General features: G+C 46.2%; 1 protein-coding gene across 1 annotated transcript in view; it reads left to right on the top strand.

Moving 5' to 3' along the window:
- The window catches only part of TSACC (TSSK6 activating cochaperone), a 12,872-nt gene extending 9,770 nt beyond the window's left edge, over window positions 1-3,102 (top strand). The window contains exons 4-5 of the mRNA XM_024748085.1: window positions 808-859; window positions 2,664-3,102. Of these exons, the coding sequence (XP_024603853.1) occupies window positions 808-859; window positions 2,664-2,748 (137 nt within the window). The 3' untranslated portion in view covers window positions 2,749-3,102. The remainder of the gene's footprint in view (window positions 1-807; window positions 860-2,663) is intronic.
- The last annotated feature ends 8,660 nt before the right edge of the window (window positions 3,103-11,762 follow it).

Below are 11,762 nucleotides of genomic sequence, written 5' to 3'. Positions count from 1 at the left end.
CACCAAAAGGGAGGGGGCCCCGTAAACAAAAAAAAAAAAAAAAAAAAAAAAAATAGATGGAAGGATGGATAGTTATGCAACAAATAGAATAAAATGTTATGGTTGAGTTTAGGTATTGGTAGTCCATGAGTTTTCACTGGAAAAAATTCAACTATTATGTATGTTTGAATATTTTCATAATAAAATGTTGAAAATAAGGGTCCTTATGTTTAGAGATACAGAGACATATACAGATGATATCTGTGGTTTGCCTCAAAGGAACCTTGGTAGAGGGGCCTGGGTTGGGGTGTGGATGAAATAAAATTGATCATAGGTGGTTAATTGTCTTATCTGGGCGATAGGTACTTGAGACTCCTGGATAAATTCATCAATGGAATTGTTTTAAAAATGAGGTGTTTTACAGCATCACTGCATTCTTCGTGATGAGATAATCCTAAAAATGATAACATTTGTTGTTCCTTTTTTCTTCATTTCTTCATTCATTCATTCACTGGGTGCCTCTCATGTGGCAGGCACTGATCTTGGAGCTGGGGTTAGAGCAGTGGATAGAACAAAGTCTCCATCTCATGGAGTTTTCATTTTAGTGCGGGGAGACTGACAGTAAGAAAACAAGTAAATACATAGTTATGTTGGATGACAGTAAGAACTATTAAAATATAGTGTAGTACACAGTTCTGCAAATGGGGCCAGGGACTCCTGAGTGTTCCTAAAACCCTTTTAGGGGATCCTTGAGGTCAAGACAATTTTTGTAGGAAGTAATACTAAGACATTATTTGCCTTCATTCTCATTCTCTCATGCGTATACAGTGGGGTTTTCCAGAGGCTACATGGATGTGATATCACAACAGATTGGATACAGGTATGAGAATCCAGTTATTTTTCTATTAAGCCAGACATTAAAGAGATTTGTAAAAATGTAAATAGTGCTCTCGTTAATTTTGTTTTGGATAATATAGTTATTTTTATTAAAAATATTTGTTAACATGAGGTTGCTAATGTTTTTAAATGAATACATGAATATTTTAAAATGTTCTAATTTCTAACAAAGTAAATATAGAGAGATATAACCCATATAAACAAAAGCTGTTTGGGGTCCTCAATTTTTAAGAGTGTAAAGGGGTCCTGAAACCAAAATTGTGAAAACCCTTGGTATAGTGTAATGGAGGGAAGGGGGAGATTGTGGGAGGTAAGGGAAGCCTTACTGATAAAGTAGCATTTGAGCAGAGACCTGAAGGTAGAGAGGGAATGAGCCATATAGGAGTAGAACATTCCAGGCCAAGGGAACAGAAAGTGCAAAGGCCATGAGGCGTGCCTGGAATTCTGGAAGAACAGACAGATATTTGCAATGGCATGACTGCAAGGAGGAGTTGGAAGGAGGTGAGATCAGAGAGGTGATGAGAATCCCAGATGATGTGTAGGGCATTGCAGGATATTTTAAGGACTTTGGCTTTTTTTATTTTTATTTATTTATTTTTGGCTGTGTTGGGTCTTCGTTGATGCGCGAAGGCTTTCTCTAGTTGCAGCGAGCGGGGACTACTTTTCGTTGCGGTGCGCGGCCTTCTCATTGTGGTGGCTTCTCTTGTTGTGGAGCACAGGCTCTAGGTGCTCGGGCTTCAGTAGTTGTGGCACAAGGGCTTCAGTAGTTGTGGCACGTGGGCTCTAGAGCGCAGGCTCAGTAGTTGTGGCGCATGGGCTTAGTTGCTTCGTGGCATGTGGGATCTTCCCAGACCAGGAAGATGAACCTGTGTCCCCTGCATTGGCAGGCAGATTCTTATCTACCGCGCCACCAGGGAAGCCCAGGACTTTGGCTTTTACTCTGAGTGAAATGGGAAACCATTGGAGGATTGTGAAGAGTTATGTGATCAGAAATACATTTATTTTGACAGGATGACTCTAGCTCCTGTGTTGAGAATAGATTGTGTAGAGGCAAGGGGGGAGGAGGAGGTTATTTTAATAATCCGAGCAAGAGGTGAAGGCAGCTTGGACCAGGGTCGTAGCTACGGAGGTAGTGAAAAACGTTTAGAGTCTGAATATATTTTGAAGGTATAGGTCTCAGGATTTGGTGATGGATGGATACGATGTATGAGAGAAAGAGAAGTCAAGGATGACGCTGTATTTTTGAGCTGAACAGCTGGAATGATAGAGTTGTCATTTATGAGATGGAGAAGCCTGGGGGAGGAATAGGAAGGTGTGGATACAGAAGCAAGGTTCTGACTGTGTTAGATTTGTGATGCTTGTTATGTATTTAAGTGGAAATGTCCACCAGGCAGTTAGACTTAAATTCAGGGGGGAGGCTTGGGAGGAGATAAAAATTCCATAGACATGAGTATATTAATGATATTGAAAGCCACAAAACTGGAGGAGATCACCTAGAGAATGAAGAGGCAGAGAATAGAGCTCTGGGCACCACAAAGCTAAGAGTTCCATGAGAGGAAGAGCTACTCTCAGGCTCTGCTGTCCTTAGCTTTGACTGGAAAGGCTAAGGTAGTGTTAGATGAAAACATCTTCAAGAATGAAAGAACCAAATTACCCTTCTTTCACTGTTAGGAACATAATTTGATTACTAGAAACAAAAGTTACTTTAATTATTTTCCCAAATTTTCCACCAATATTTTCTTTCCCGTACTTCCTTGTCTCTGATTTTCCGATCTTTCTCCTTCCAGGCCCCTGATCAACCAAGCCATTCACCACTACCGTCCAGAGCTCCATGTATACTCGACATCAGGCCACTTCTGCCATACAAAGTAAACGACTGACTAGGTGTGGTGCTCAAGGCTCTGGTCCGGGAAGGATCTCCCTCCATGGTGTCCTTTAGGGCCACCCCTGAGTAAGGCTGTGATAGAGCAGCAGCCCATTTACAGCTAACCCCAGTGTATCATGTTGACCCATCTCTGGACCAGACTGAGTTTTTGTTTTTAACTTTGATTTACAGAGAATTTAGAACATACACATAAGTAAATAGAATAGTATATGAACTCCCATCTATCCCTAACTCAGGCTTAACCATGGCCATTTCTGTCCCATTCATCTCCCCTCTCATGATATTTTAAACAAGTTGCATACATTACATAATTTCACTGTAAATATTTTAGTATGTATCACTAAGAGTTAAATGCTTTTGAAAAATGACAACATTATTATTACACTTGAAAATAGCAATAATACTTTAATATCAAATATATAAGAAGTATTCAAAATCAGACCCGAGTTTTTGTTCCTCTGTCAGTTGGTCTTGGAAAGTTTCCCATGAGGCCATAGATATGAGTTGAGGGAAAAGCACTGGAGCAAAGGACATAGACAGTCTGGACCACCAGTTGATGTAATTAGCATGTGTCTTTTGGATCTGCTCAGGCCTAATCCCAAATATGCCATTTTCCCATTGTACAATGGATTGCTGCTGTGCCCCCCCAATCTTATGACTCAGTGGATCTGATAATACCCAGTCAAGATGAGTAGCTCTGGATGAATAGTCACTCGATGTCCTATAGTCAGTGCTGGGTCTGTGCTCAAGCCCTGTAGCCCATTTTTCAAATGATAACATTCTCTTTCACAGTAGGCAGAGTTTGGCTCCGGAACCCTGAGTCTGTGTTACAGCCCTCCTATTGGGGCTTTTTAGAGACTCTCTACAACGTTCTAATCCACTGGAGAGGCCTTTGGATTCATTGTGTTTTTTTGTGTCATGTGGCTTTAGTGGCAGGACAGCTTCAATCATATAGCCTGGACATGCCATAGAGCTCTCTCTTGCTTTGAACCCCACTCAAAACTGATAGCCCTTCAGGTCACCTAATAAATGGTTTGGAGCAATATTCCCATGTGTGGGATATGTTGCCTCCAAAATCTAAAGAGTTCTGCCAGTTACCATTCTTCTTAGTGGTAGGGGATACAAAATGCAACTATTCGTCCTTCACTTTAGGGGAGATGTTCTGGCATACCTCAGATTATTGGATCCCTAAAAATTTCTTCAATGTTGCAGTGTTGGAGGACAGAGGGAATGAAAAGCACCCACCAAACTGAGAAGGCATCTTGAGACTGAAAAACGAGGCAGCTCCATATAATCAGTGGATCAGTGGGTGGGATTGGGATCGAGCTGCTTTCCATACCACAGAGGGGCCATTGGGATAATTTTATAGTTAACCTAGGGTATAGGGGTAGGTGCTTGGAAACAGGACGTACATTCCTAAGTTAAGATTTGTGAATGGGTAACTAGTCTTGTGGGCACTGGGAATATGTCAGGGAAGGTATTTCATCATTGTTTGGGGACTAACAGAGAATAGAGGCTACCTAGTCCGAATGATTATTAGGAAATATCTATTAACTACAAAGCCCTTGATGACAGAGAAGTGATTCACTGCACACTCCAGTCCTGGGTAGGGTCAGCGAAAGGTCAGGAGAAACTGTAAGGGCCCAAGATGGCGTCAGTCACACTAACAGCCATACAGACAGGAGCCTGAACCTTCTAGTCTTACTAAACTACTTACCACTTCATGATCATCAAGTCCAATTAGTAAATCATCAATATAGTGGACTGGCATATGTTGGGCAGCACGTCAAGACAATTGAGTTCCCTTCAGACTCTGTTGGTTAGAGAACAGGAGAGTTAGCATGATCTTATGGCGAGACAGTGATTGTGTACTGCTGTCCTCATGTAAAGGCAAATTGCTTTAAACCATCCTTACCAAGGAGGATAGAGACCACACTTGCCAGACCAATAGTCACATATCAATGCTAGAAGCTGGCCAGTAAATATACCACATTCAGTATGGCAGCTATGATTGGGGCTACCATGTGGTTAAATTTATGGTAACCCGTTATCATCCACTCTGTTTGGCTTCTGCAGGAGCCAGACAAATGAATTGAATAGTATATGAACACTTAATGTATCCATCACTTTATCCCAACAAAACTACCATCCCTGTGTCCTTTAAGTATTTGATGGTGGTGCTAATCTCTGCAAGGGGAGAGGGTTGCTTCTGCTGACCTGGAGTGTTCAGATGAAGCTGGAGGTTCAGAATTCTCAGGTTCATGCGCACAGATGTCTCATTCCAGGTCTCTGAGTCTTGCTCTTTTCCTATCAGGGTCCTGACTTTGATATAGGAGACCTGTTGGTGCTGTGCATTCAGTCTCCTTTGCTGTTCTGCTACCCTCAGTTAGATCCCGTATCTGATTTTCTCACTGTCCGCCCTGCAACTTAGATGAGAGTCTCCTTAGACATTGCCAAAGAGGCTCTCTGACTTTCGTGGTATGCCTTGAGTTGTTAGTTAGTTGACCTGAGCCTATAATTTTCTTTTTTTTGAAGGCTTCCAAAGCAGTTAAAAGCCAGCCAATCCTTATAAATTACCATTGCCCCCGTGCCATTAAAGGGTCATAGCTATCACAAATGCCAACACTTCACCTTTTACCACATCCCAGTCCACCACTGGTGAGAATCTTAGTTATTTGATGCTGTCATACACCAGGAATTACCAGCAATGGAATCCTTTTTGCCATCTAACTAAAAAGTGATCCAGCTCCAAAATCCCATCCTGATAGTCTTCATTCTAGTCTGGAACCAGTTGTTTTAGCCAGTTTCTCCCCAAAGCAAAGCCTGAATCAAGTGTTTTTCATGCAGGTAGTTTATTTGGGAATGAGATCCAGAGAGAAGGTATGCAGAACAAGCGGAGTGGACAGGGAAGAAGGGAAAGATGATATAAAGATGCATCATTCAGTTGGCCACCACTACAGGTGACTCATGCTCAATCCCACAGGACCTTTTGAGGAGCCTCATGAAATGGATCTCAGAACCATTTCTGAGAAATGAAATGAAATGAAAAGAGGTAATGAAAAGGGGAAATGTATCTATTGGCTCCTGACCCCTGCTGGACAAGAGTGCCCCACTATTGTTAACTCCCTGTCTTAATCAGTCTAGGATGCTATAACAAAGTACCGTAGTGGTGATCATTTTGTAATGTATAAAGATACCGAGGGAATTCCCTGGCAGTCCAGTGGTTAGGACTCCATGCTCTCAGTGCCGAGGGCCTGGGTTCCATCCGTGGTCAGGGAACTAATATCCCGCAAGTCACACAGCATGGTCAAAAAATAAAAACAAAACAAAATAAAATAAAATACAAATCGAATCACTATGTTGTACACCTGAAACTAATATAATATTGTAAGTCAGTTATACGTCAATAAACAAACAAAAAACAGAAAAACAAAAGTACCGTATACTGAGTGGCTTATAAAAAACAAATTTAATCTCGTAGTTCTGGAGGCTGGAAGTCTTAAGATCAGGGTGCCAGCCTGGTCAAGTTCTGGTGAGGGTCCTCTTCCAACTTCTTGTATCCTCACATGGTGAAAAGAGGGTGAGAGAGCTCTCTGGGGTCCCTTTTTTTAAATTTCTTTTTGCGGTACGCGAGCCTTTCACTGTTGTGACCTCTCCCGTTGCGGGGCACAGGCTCCAGACGCGCAAGCTCAGCGGCTATGGCTCACCGGCCCAGCACTCCGCGGCATGTGGGATGTTCCCAGACCAGGGCACGAACCCGTGTCCCCTGCATTGGCAGGCGGGCTCCCAACCACTGCGCCACCTGGGAAGCCCTCTAGAGGGTCCCTTTTTAAGAGAACTAATCACATTCACGGGGGCTCTACCCTCATGACCTAATCAACTCCCAGTGTACCACCTCCTAATACCATCACATTGAGGGGGTAGAGTTTAGAGTTTCAATTTCAACTTAGAGTTTCAGTTTCAGTTTAGAATTTTGGGAGGCTACATTCAGTCCCTGGCACCCCCATGCTTCCAGTTTACACATGCATAAGTCTTTGTAGGTTCTTGCAAAGAAGCCCCAGGGCAATAAATGGGAGGGGTGGCACAGATTCCAAGGAGAGCCACTGACAGGTTGTACCTGCCCTTAGCTGGTTGAAGCTTGTATGAAACTGTCACCGCAGCATTAGCTGGAGCAAGAGGTAGGGTCCAGAGAATTTACAGAATAGTTGCCTGTTATAACACGTGATAGTGCCTTTGGGACATCCTCATGACAGTGTCTCAGAGGGAATTGCAGGGAGGGGTATGGGAGAAGGAAGATGGCTGGTGTGCCTGAGCGGCATTCCCCCAGTGTCCTTCTCCTCCTGGCTTTCCCCTCAATGGGGCTGAGATTTCACTAACTACTGTTTCTCTTCCTTCTTACCTGACTGTGTATCCTAGAGATACTAGTTTTTGCCATTACTTCCTCTCCAGGGCTTGATTCCTTTTTGGGTTCTGGGGCCTTTCTAATTGCTCTGAGGCCAAGAGAAAGGCCTGGAGAAAAATCTCTGAGGGGAGCCTGGGTCCCTCCTTCTCTTCTACACTGGGGCAGAGCGGGTGGGGTGGAATTGACGGATGGAAACCCTGGGATCCTCACAGCCTTCTGGTCTCATCCAGAACCTCTAGCGCCGAGTGCTAAACTACCTCCCTGCAAATAAGCCCTCTGCTGTGGGCTTCCTCTGACACAGGGTTTTGGTTTTCCCTTCCCTTTACCACTGACACATTGGCATTTTTCCACTGAATGAACAGTGGTGCCCGGACTGACATCTTCTGCTCAAGCCTGCTTTGCCACCACTTTCTTCTCTGGGTGAGCTGGGCCAGCTCTGGCCTGGCAGGTCCTTCCCTCTGTGTACTGACACCGACTCCTGGGGATGGGATGAAAGCCAAGGGGATGGCAGGGTCCCATAAGTGAAGACCTCATAAAGCAGGCAGTAGGGTCCTGAGGACTCAAGTAGTCGATTTTCTGAGACAGGAGGTGATGGGTGCATCTGATTCAAGGACTACTGTTTGCTGCCAAGCTGAACACTTACTGAAAAAGTCTGAAGATGGGTAGTTTTTGTTTTGGATTTTTCAGGAAGTGAGACACTAACAAAGAAGTGAAGCCATTCTGTGATCTCAGGTTTGACTGGTTTGACTGGTTTGCTCTTTAAGCAGGTTCAACCATGAACGCACATCCTTGGTGAAGAGGGTAAGCCATTATCGACCTTTGTTTCCCTGAGGTTCTGAGACTCTTAGAGCTAGAAAAGGCCTGAAAGTTCGTCGTTGTGCATCAGAAGCACTCAGAGGGCTTGTTCCATGCAGACTGCTGGCCCCGCTCCTGGAGTTTCTGATTCGGTAGGTCTGGGGCAGATCCTGAGAGCTCTCCTTTCTTTCTTTCATTTATTTATTTATTTTATTTTGGCTGCATTGGGTCTTTGTTGCCGTGCGCGGGCTTCCTCTAGTTGCAGCGAGCAGGGGCTACTCCTCGTTGCGGTGCACGGGCTTATCACTGTGGTGGCTTCTCTTGCTGTGGAGCACGGGCTCTAGGCGCCCGGGCTTCAGTAGTCGTGGCACATGGGCTCAGTAGTTGTGGCGCACGGGCTTAGCTGCTCCGCGGCATGTGGGATCTTCTTGGACCAGGGATCAAACCCGTGTCCCCTGCATTGGCAGGCAGATTCTTAACCCCTGCGCCACCAGGGAATTCCCAGCCTCTCCCTTCTAACGAGCTCCCCGGTGGCAGGGGGCTGATGTGCTGGTCTAGATCAGCGATCCTCACCTCTGGCTACTCATTGAAATTGTCTGGAGAGCTTTAAAAGAAAAATACTGGTGCTGAGACTCCACCCAAACCTATTAAATCAAAGTCTCTGGGGGTGGGGGCAAGCACTGGTATTTTTTCAGTTTCTTCCCCAACCCAAATGATTCAGAGGGACACTGATCCAGTGTCTCCACCAGGCCAGCATGGTTCACTTGAGGGAGTGGGTGCTGCCATACGGGGTCTCTCACAATCATCTGAGCCTTTTCAACTTTCCCGCAGTGGCTCTGGTGAGGGTGCTTTAGGCCCCCTACCCCTCTGTGTCTATGATTCTCCTGCCAGGAATTACCCAGCTACCTGCCCAGCTGCAGGAAGCCCAGTCTCCTCCCAGGGCAGCAGGTCTGGGTGCTAGAAGGCTCTTGTACCTAAACCTGGGTCTGACTCCTACAGCTTTCTCCAAGCACTTAGTAAGCCAATTCCGTGGTGAGGACAGGAACCAATAGTGCCATCCCCAGCCCCTGCAATCTCAGACTTCCATTGCCCAGATAAAGCAGCCCCGGTTCCTGTAACATCCTCTGTGGTTGTCATCTGAACCTGCCTCTCTGTTTATTGCTCATCTCAGATGTGGCAGTTCTAACTGAATCCAGAACTTCAGGTGTGTCCAGAGCTTGGAAAAATGAAGATCGGAAGGGGAGATTCAGAACCCTGGAGGAGTTCTCTGGGAGCATTTCCCCAAGACACTCCTCCACCCCACTGGCCCAGCTTCTCCCTTCCTGAACCCAGGATCTTCTGGGTTTTTTCATCTGATATTTGCAGACCACTTGGCAGGAGTTTGATGCCATCAGACCACCAGTTTCAAGGAGTGACACGTTTTTTTTTTATTATTATTCTTTGGCCACGTGGCGTGGCTTTCGGGATCTTAGTTTCCCAACCTGGGATTGAACCGGGCCACAGCAGTGAAAGCGCTGAGTCCTAACTGCTGGACCACCAGGGAACTCCCAGTAGTGACACATTTTAAAACAATACAGTTAGAAAGAACTTTAGTAAGTTTCTCATTAGTGAAGAATCAGGGGTTTTTTGTTCCTGTTCTTGACAGCTTTTCCCTTGCTGTGTGACCAACGCATAGAATAGTGCCCGGCACATAGCTGGCTCTCAGTAGCCATTTGCTGCATATTTAAATGGCTAATAAAATGAAATACTTAAATAGATAAATATTTATTGAATGAGTAAGTGGGAAGGATAATATTGTTTACAAACTGATCTGGCTAAGAAGATAGGACAGTGAAGGGCACACTGAGAGCCAGCCAGGGAGCCTAGCCCAGCCAACAGGGCGGGGTCCCCCTCTTTCCTGTCCACCATCACTGCCCACGCCCACGGAGATGGAGGGGTGTGGCCTGCCCCCTCCATGGGAGCTAACCTGCTACTGGCTTGAGCTGCGAGTGCTGGAGCTGCAAGCCTAGGGTGAAGGTGTTGTTGGCAGAGGAAGGTGGGGACTGGTGTGATGACTTAGCTCCATTGCCAGCTGACCAGCTGTCTCAGGGTGGAGGGCCTGGCAGAGGAAGCAGTAGGGAAGGGCGGGCCCTCGAGGATGGAGATCTGGAAAGGACTCCCAGCGGCGGGAAAGGACTCACCCTGGTGGAGTCAAAGTCCTGTCTCCTTTCAGCCCAACATTTCAGTCAGCAATTGGGTGTGGGGACCATGCCATGCCCAGTAGAGGGGTTGCCCTCAAGGTGGCCCAGTCCAGAGAAGGGGTGGAGGTATAAATCCCAACGGGGCATCCAGCACTCTAATTTGGGGAGCACACAACAAGGAGCCCAAAGGGAGGGAATCATACTTGAGGTGGGCCTCGAAGGTGAAGTCCTGTTTTAGTTGAAGAAGGGGCACGCAGTAAGAGCCTGAACTAATTACCCGCCAGAACTAAAGTACAGAGTCTGGAAAGTGAATCTCTCAGCCTGGAGGGAGAAACAGGCTGCATTTGGGAGGGGTCTTCTCGGTTCCCTGCTGGAGATGGGCCCGCCACCAGTGGCTCAGGTCAAAAACCTGGGTACCATCCTTGACTCGTACATTAGTCAGCTCAGGTTGCCATAACAAAACACCATAGACTGGGAGTTTCAACAACAGAGCTTTATTTTCTTACAGTTCTGGAAGCTGGAAGTCTGAGATCAGCATGCCAGCATGATCTGTTTCTGGTGAGAGCTCTCTTCCTGACTTGCAATCAGCCACCTTCTTTCTGTTGACCTCACTTGGCAGAGAGGGCGAGAATGAAAGCGAGAGCAAAAGAGGTGGGGGGAGCTCTCTGGTGTCTCTTCTTATAAGGGCACTGATCCCATCATGAGGGGGCCACTCTCATGACCTCATCTAAACCGAATTATCTTCCAAAGACCCCATCTCCAAATACAATCACCCTGGGGGTTAGCACTTTGACGTATGACTTTAAGGGCACACAATTCGGTCCATAGCAACTCCTTTCTCTCTCACCTCATATCCAATCCTTCGGTAAACCTTGTCAGTTCTACCTTCCAAATATGGGACTGACCAAAAAGTTCGTTTGGGTTTTTCGTAAGACGTCAAGGAAAAAGCCGAACGAACTTTTGGGCCAACCCACTACGTCCAGAATCTGACTGCTTTCTGCACTGTTACTGCTACCGTCGGCTCTTGCCTGGGTTGCAGCAGTGGCGTCTGGACTGGTTACTTGCTCCCCAGACAGCCAGAGGGATCCTTTAAAATAATACATCAGGTCATGTTATTTCTCTGCTCTTGACCCTTCAAATTGCTCCCCGTTATCCTTACGGTAAGGTCCAAACTCCTCACCAGGGCCTTGAGCCGTCCGTGTGCTGGCCCCCGCTACCCCTCCTGCACTGCCCCATGGCTCACTGAGCTCTTGCCACACTCCTTGCTGTTCTACCTCAGGGGCAGTGCATTTGCTGTTCCCTTGGCCTATCAGTCTGTAAGATCCCCTCTCACTTCCTTCCATCCCTCCTGAGGCCTTCCCTAGCAATCCAGTCTAGCAGCACCCCTGTCACTCTATCCTCTAGCCCAGCTTTGTTTCCTTCAACAAACCTCTCGTGACATCTTATGTATCTATTTGTGTGTGTTTATTGTGCATCTCCCCCACTAGAACAGCAGCTCCATGAGGGCAAGGACAATGCTTATTTGTTCACTGCCAGGTCCTCAGGTTTGAAAGCAGGGCCTGCTTGACCTTGCAACGCATGGCTCAATAAATAGCTACGAAATGAACGGCTGAATGGTCATGAC

The sequence above is a fragment of the Neophocaena asiaeorientalis genome, unplaced genomic scaffold, assembly GCF_003031525.2.
Source record: "Neophocaena asiaeorientalis asiaeorientalis breed wild unplaced genomic scaffold, Neophocaena_asiaeorientalis_V1.1 scaffold76, whole genome shotgun sequence".
Lineage (NCBI taxonomy): Eukaryota > Metazoa > Chordata > Mammalia > Artiodactyla > Phocoenidae > Neophocaena > Neophocaena asiaeorientalis.
This window is presented reverse-complemented; position numbering and strand designations above follow the sequence as displayed.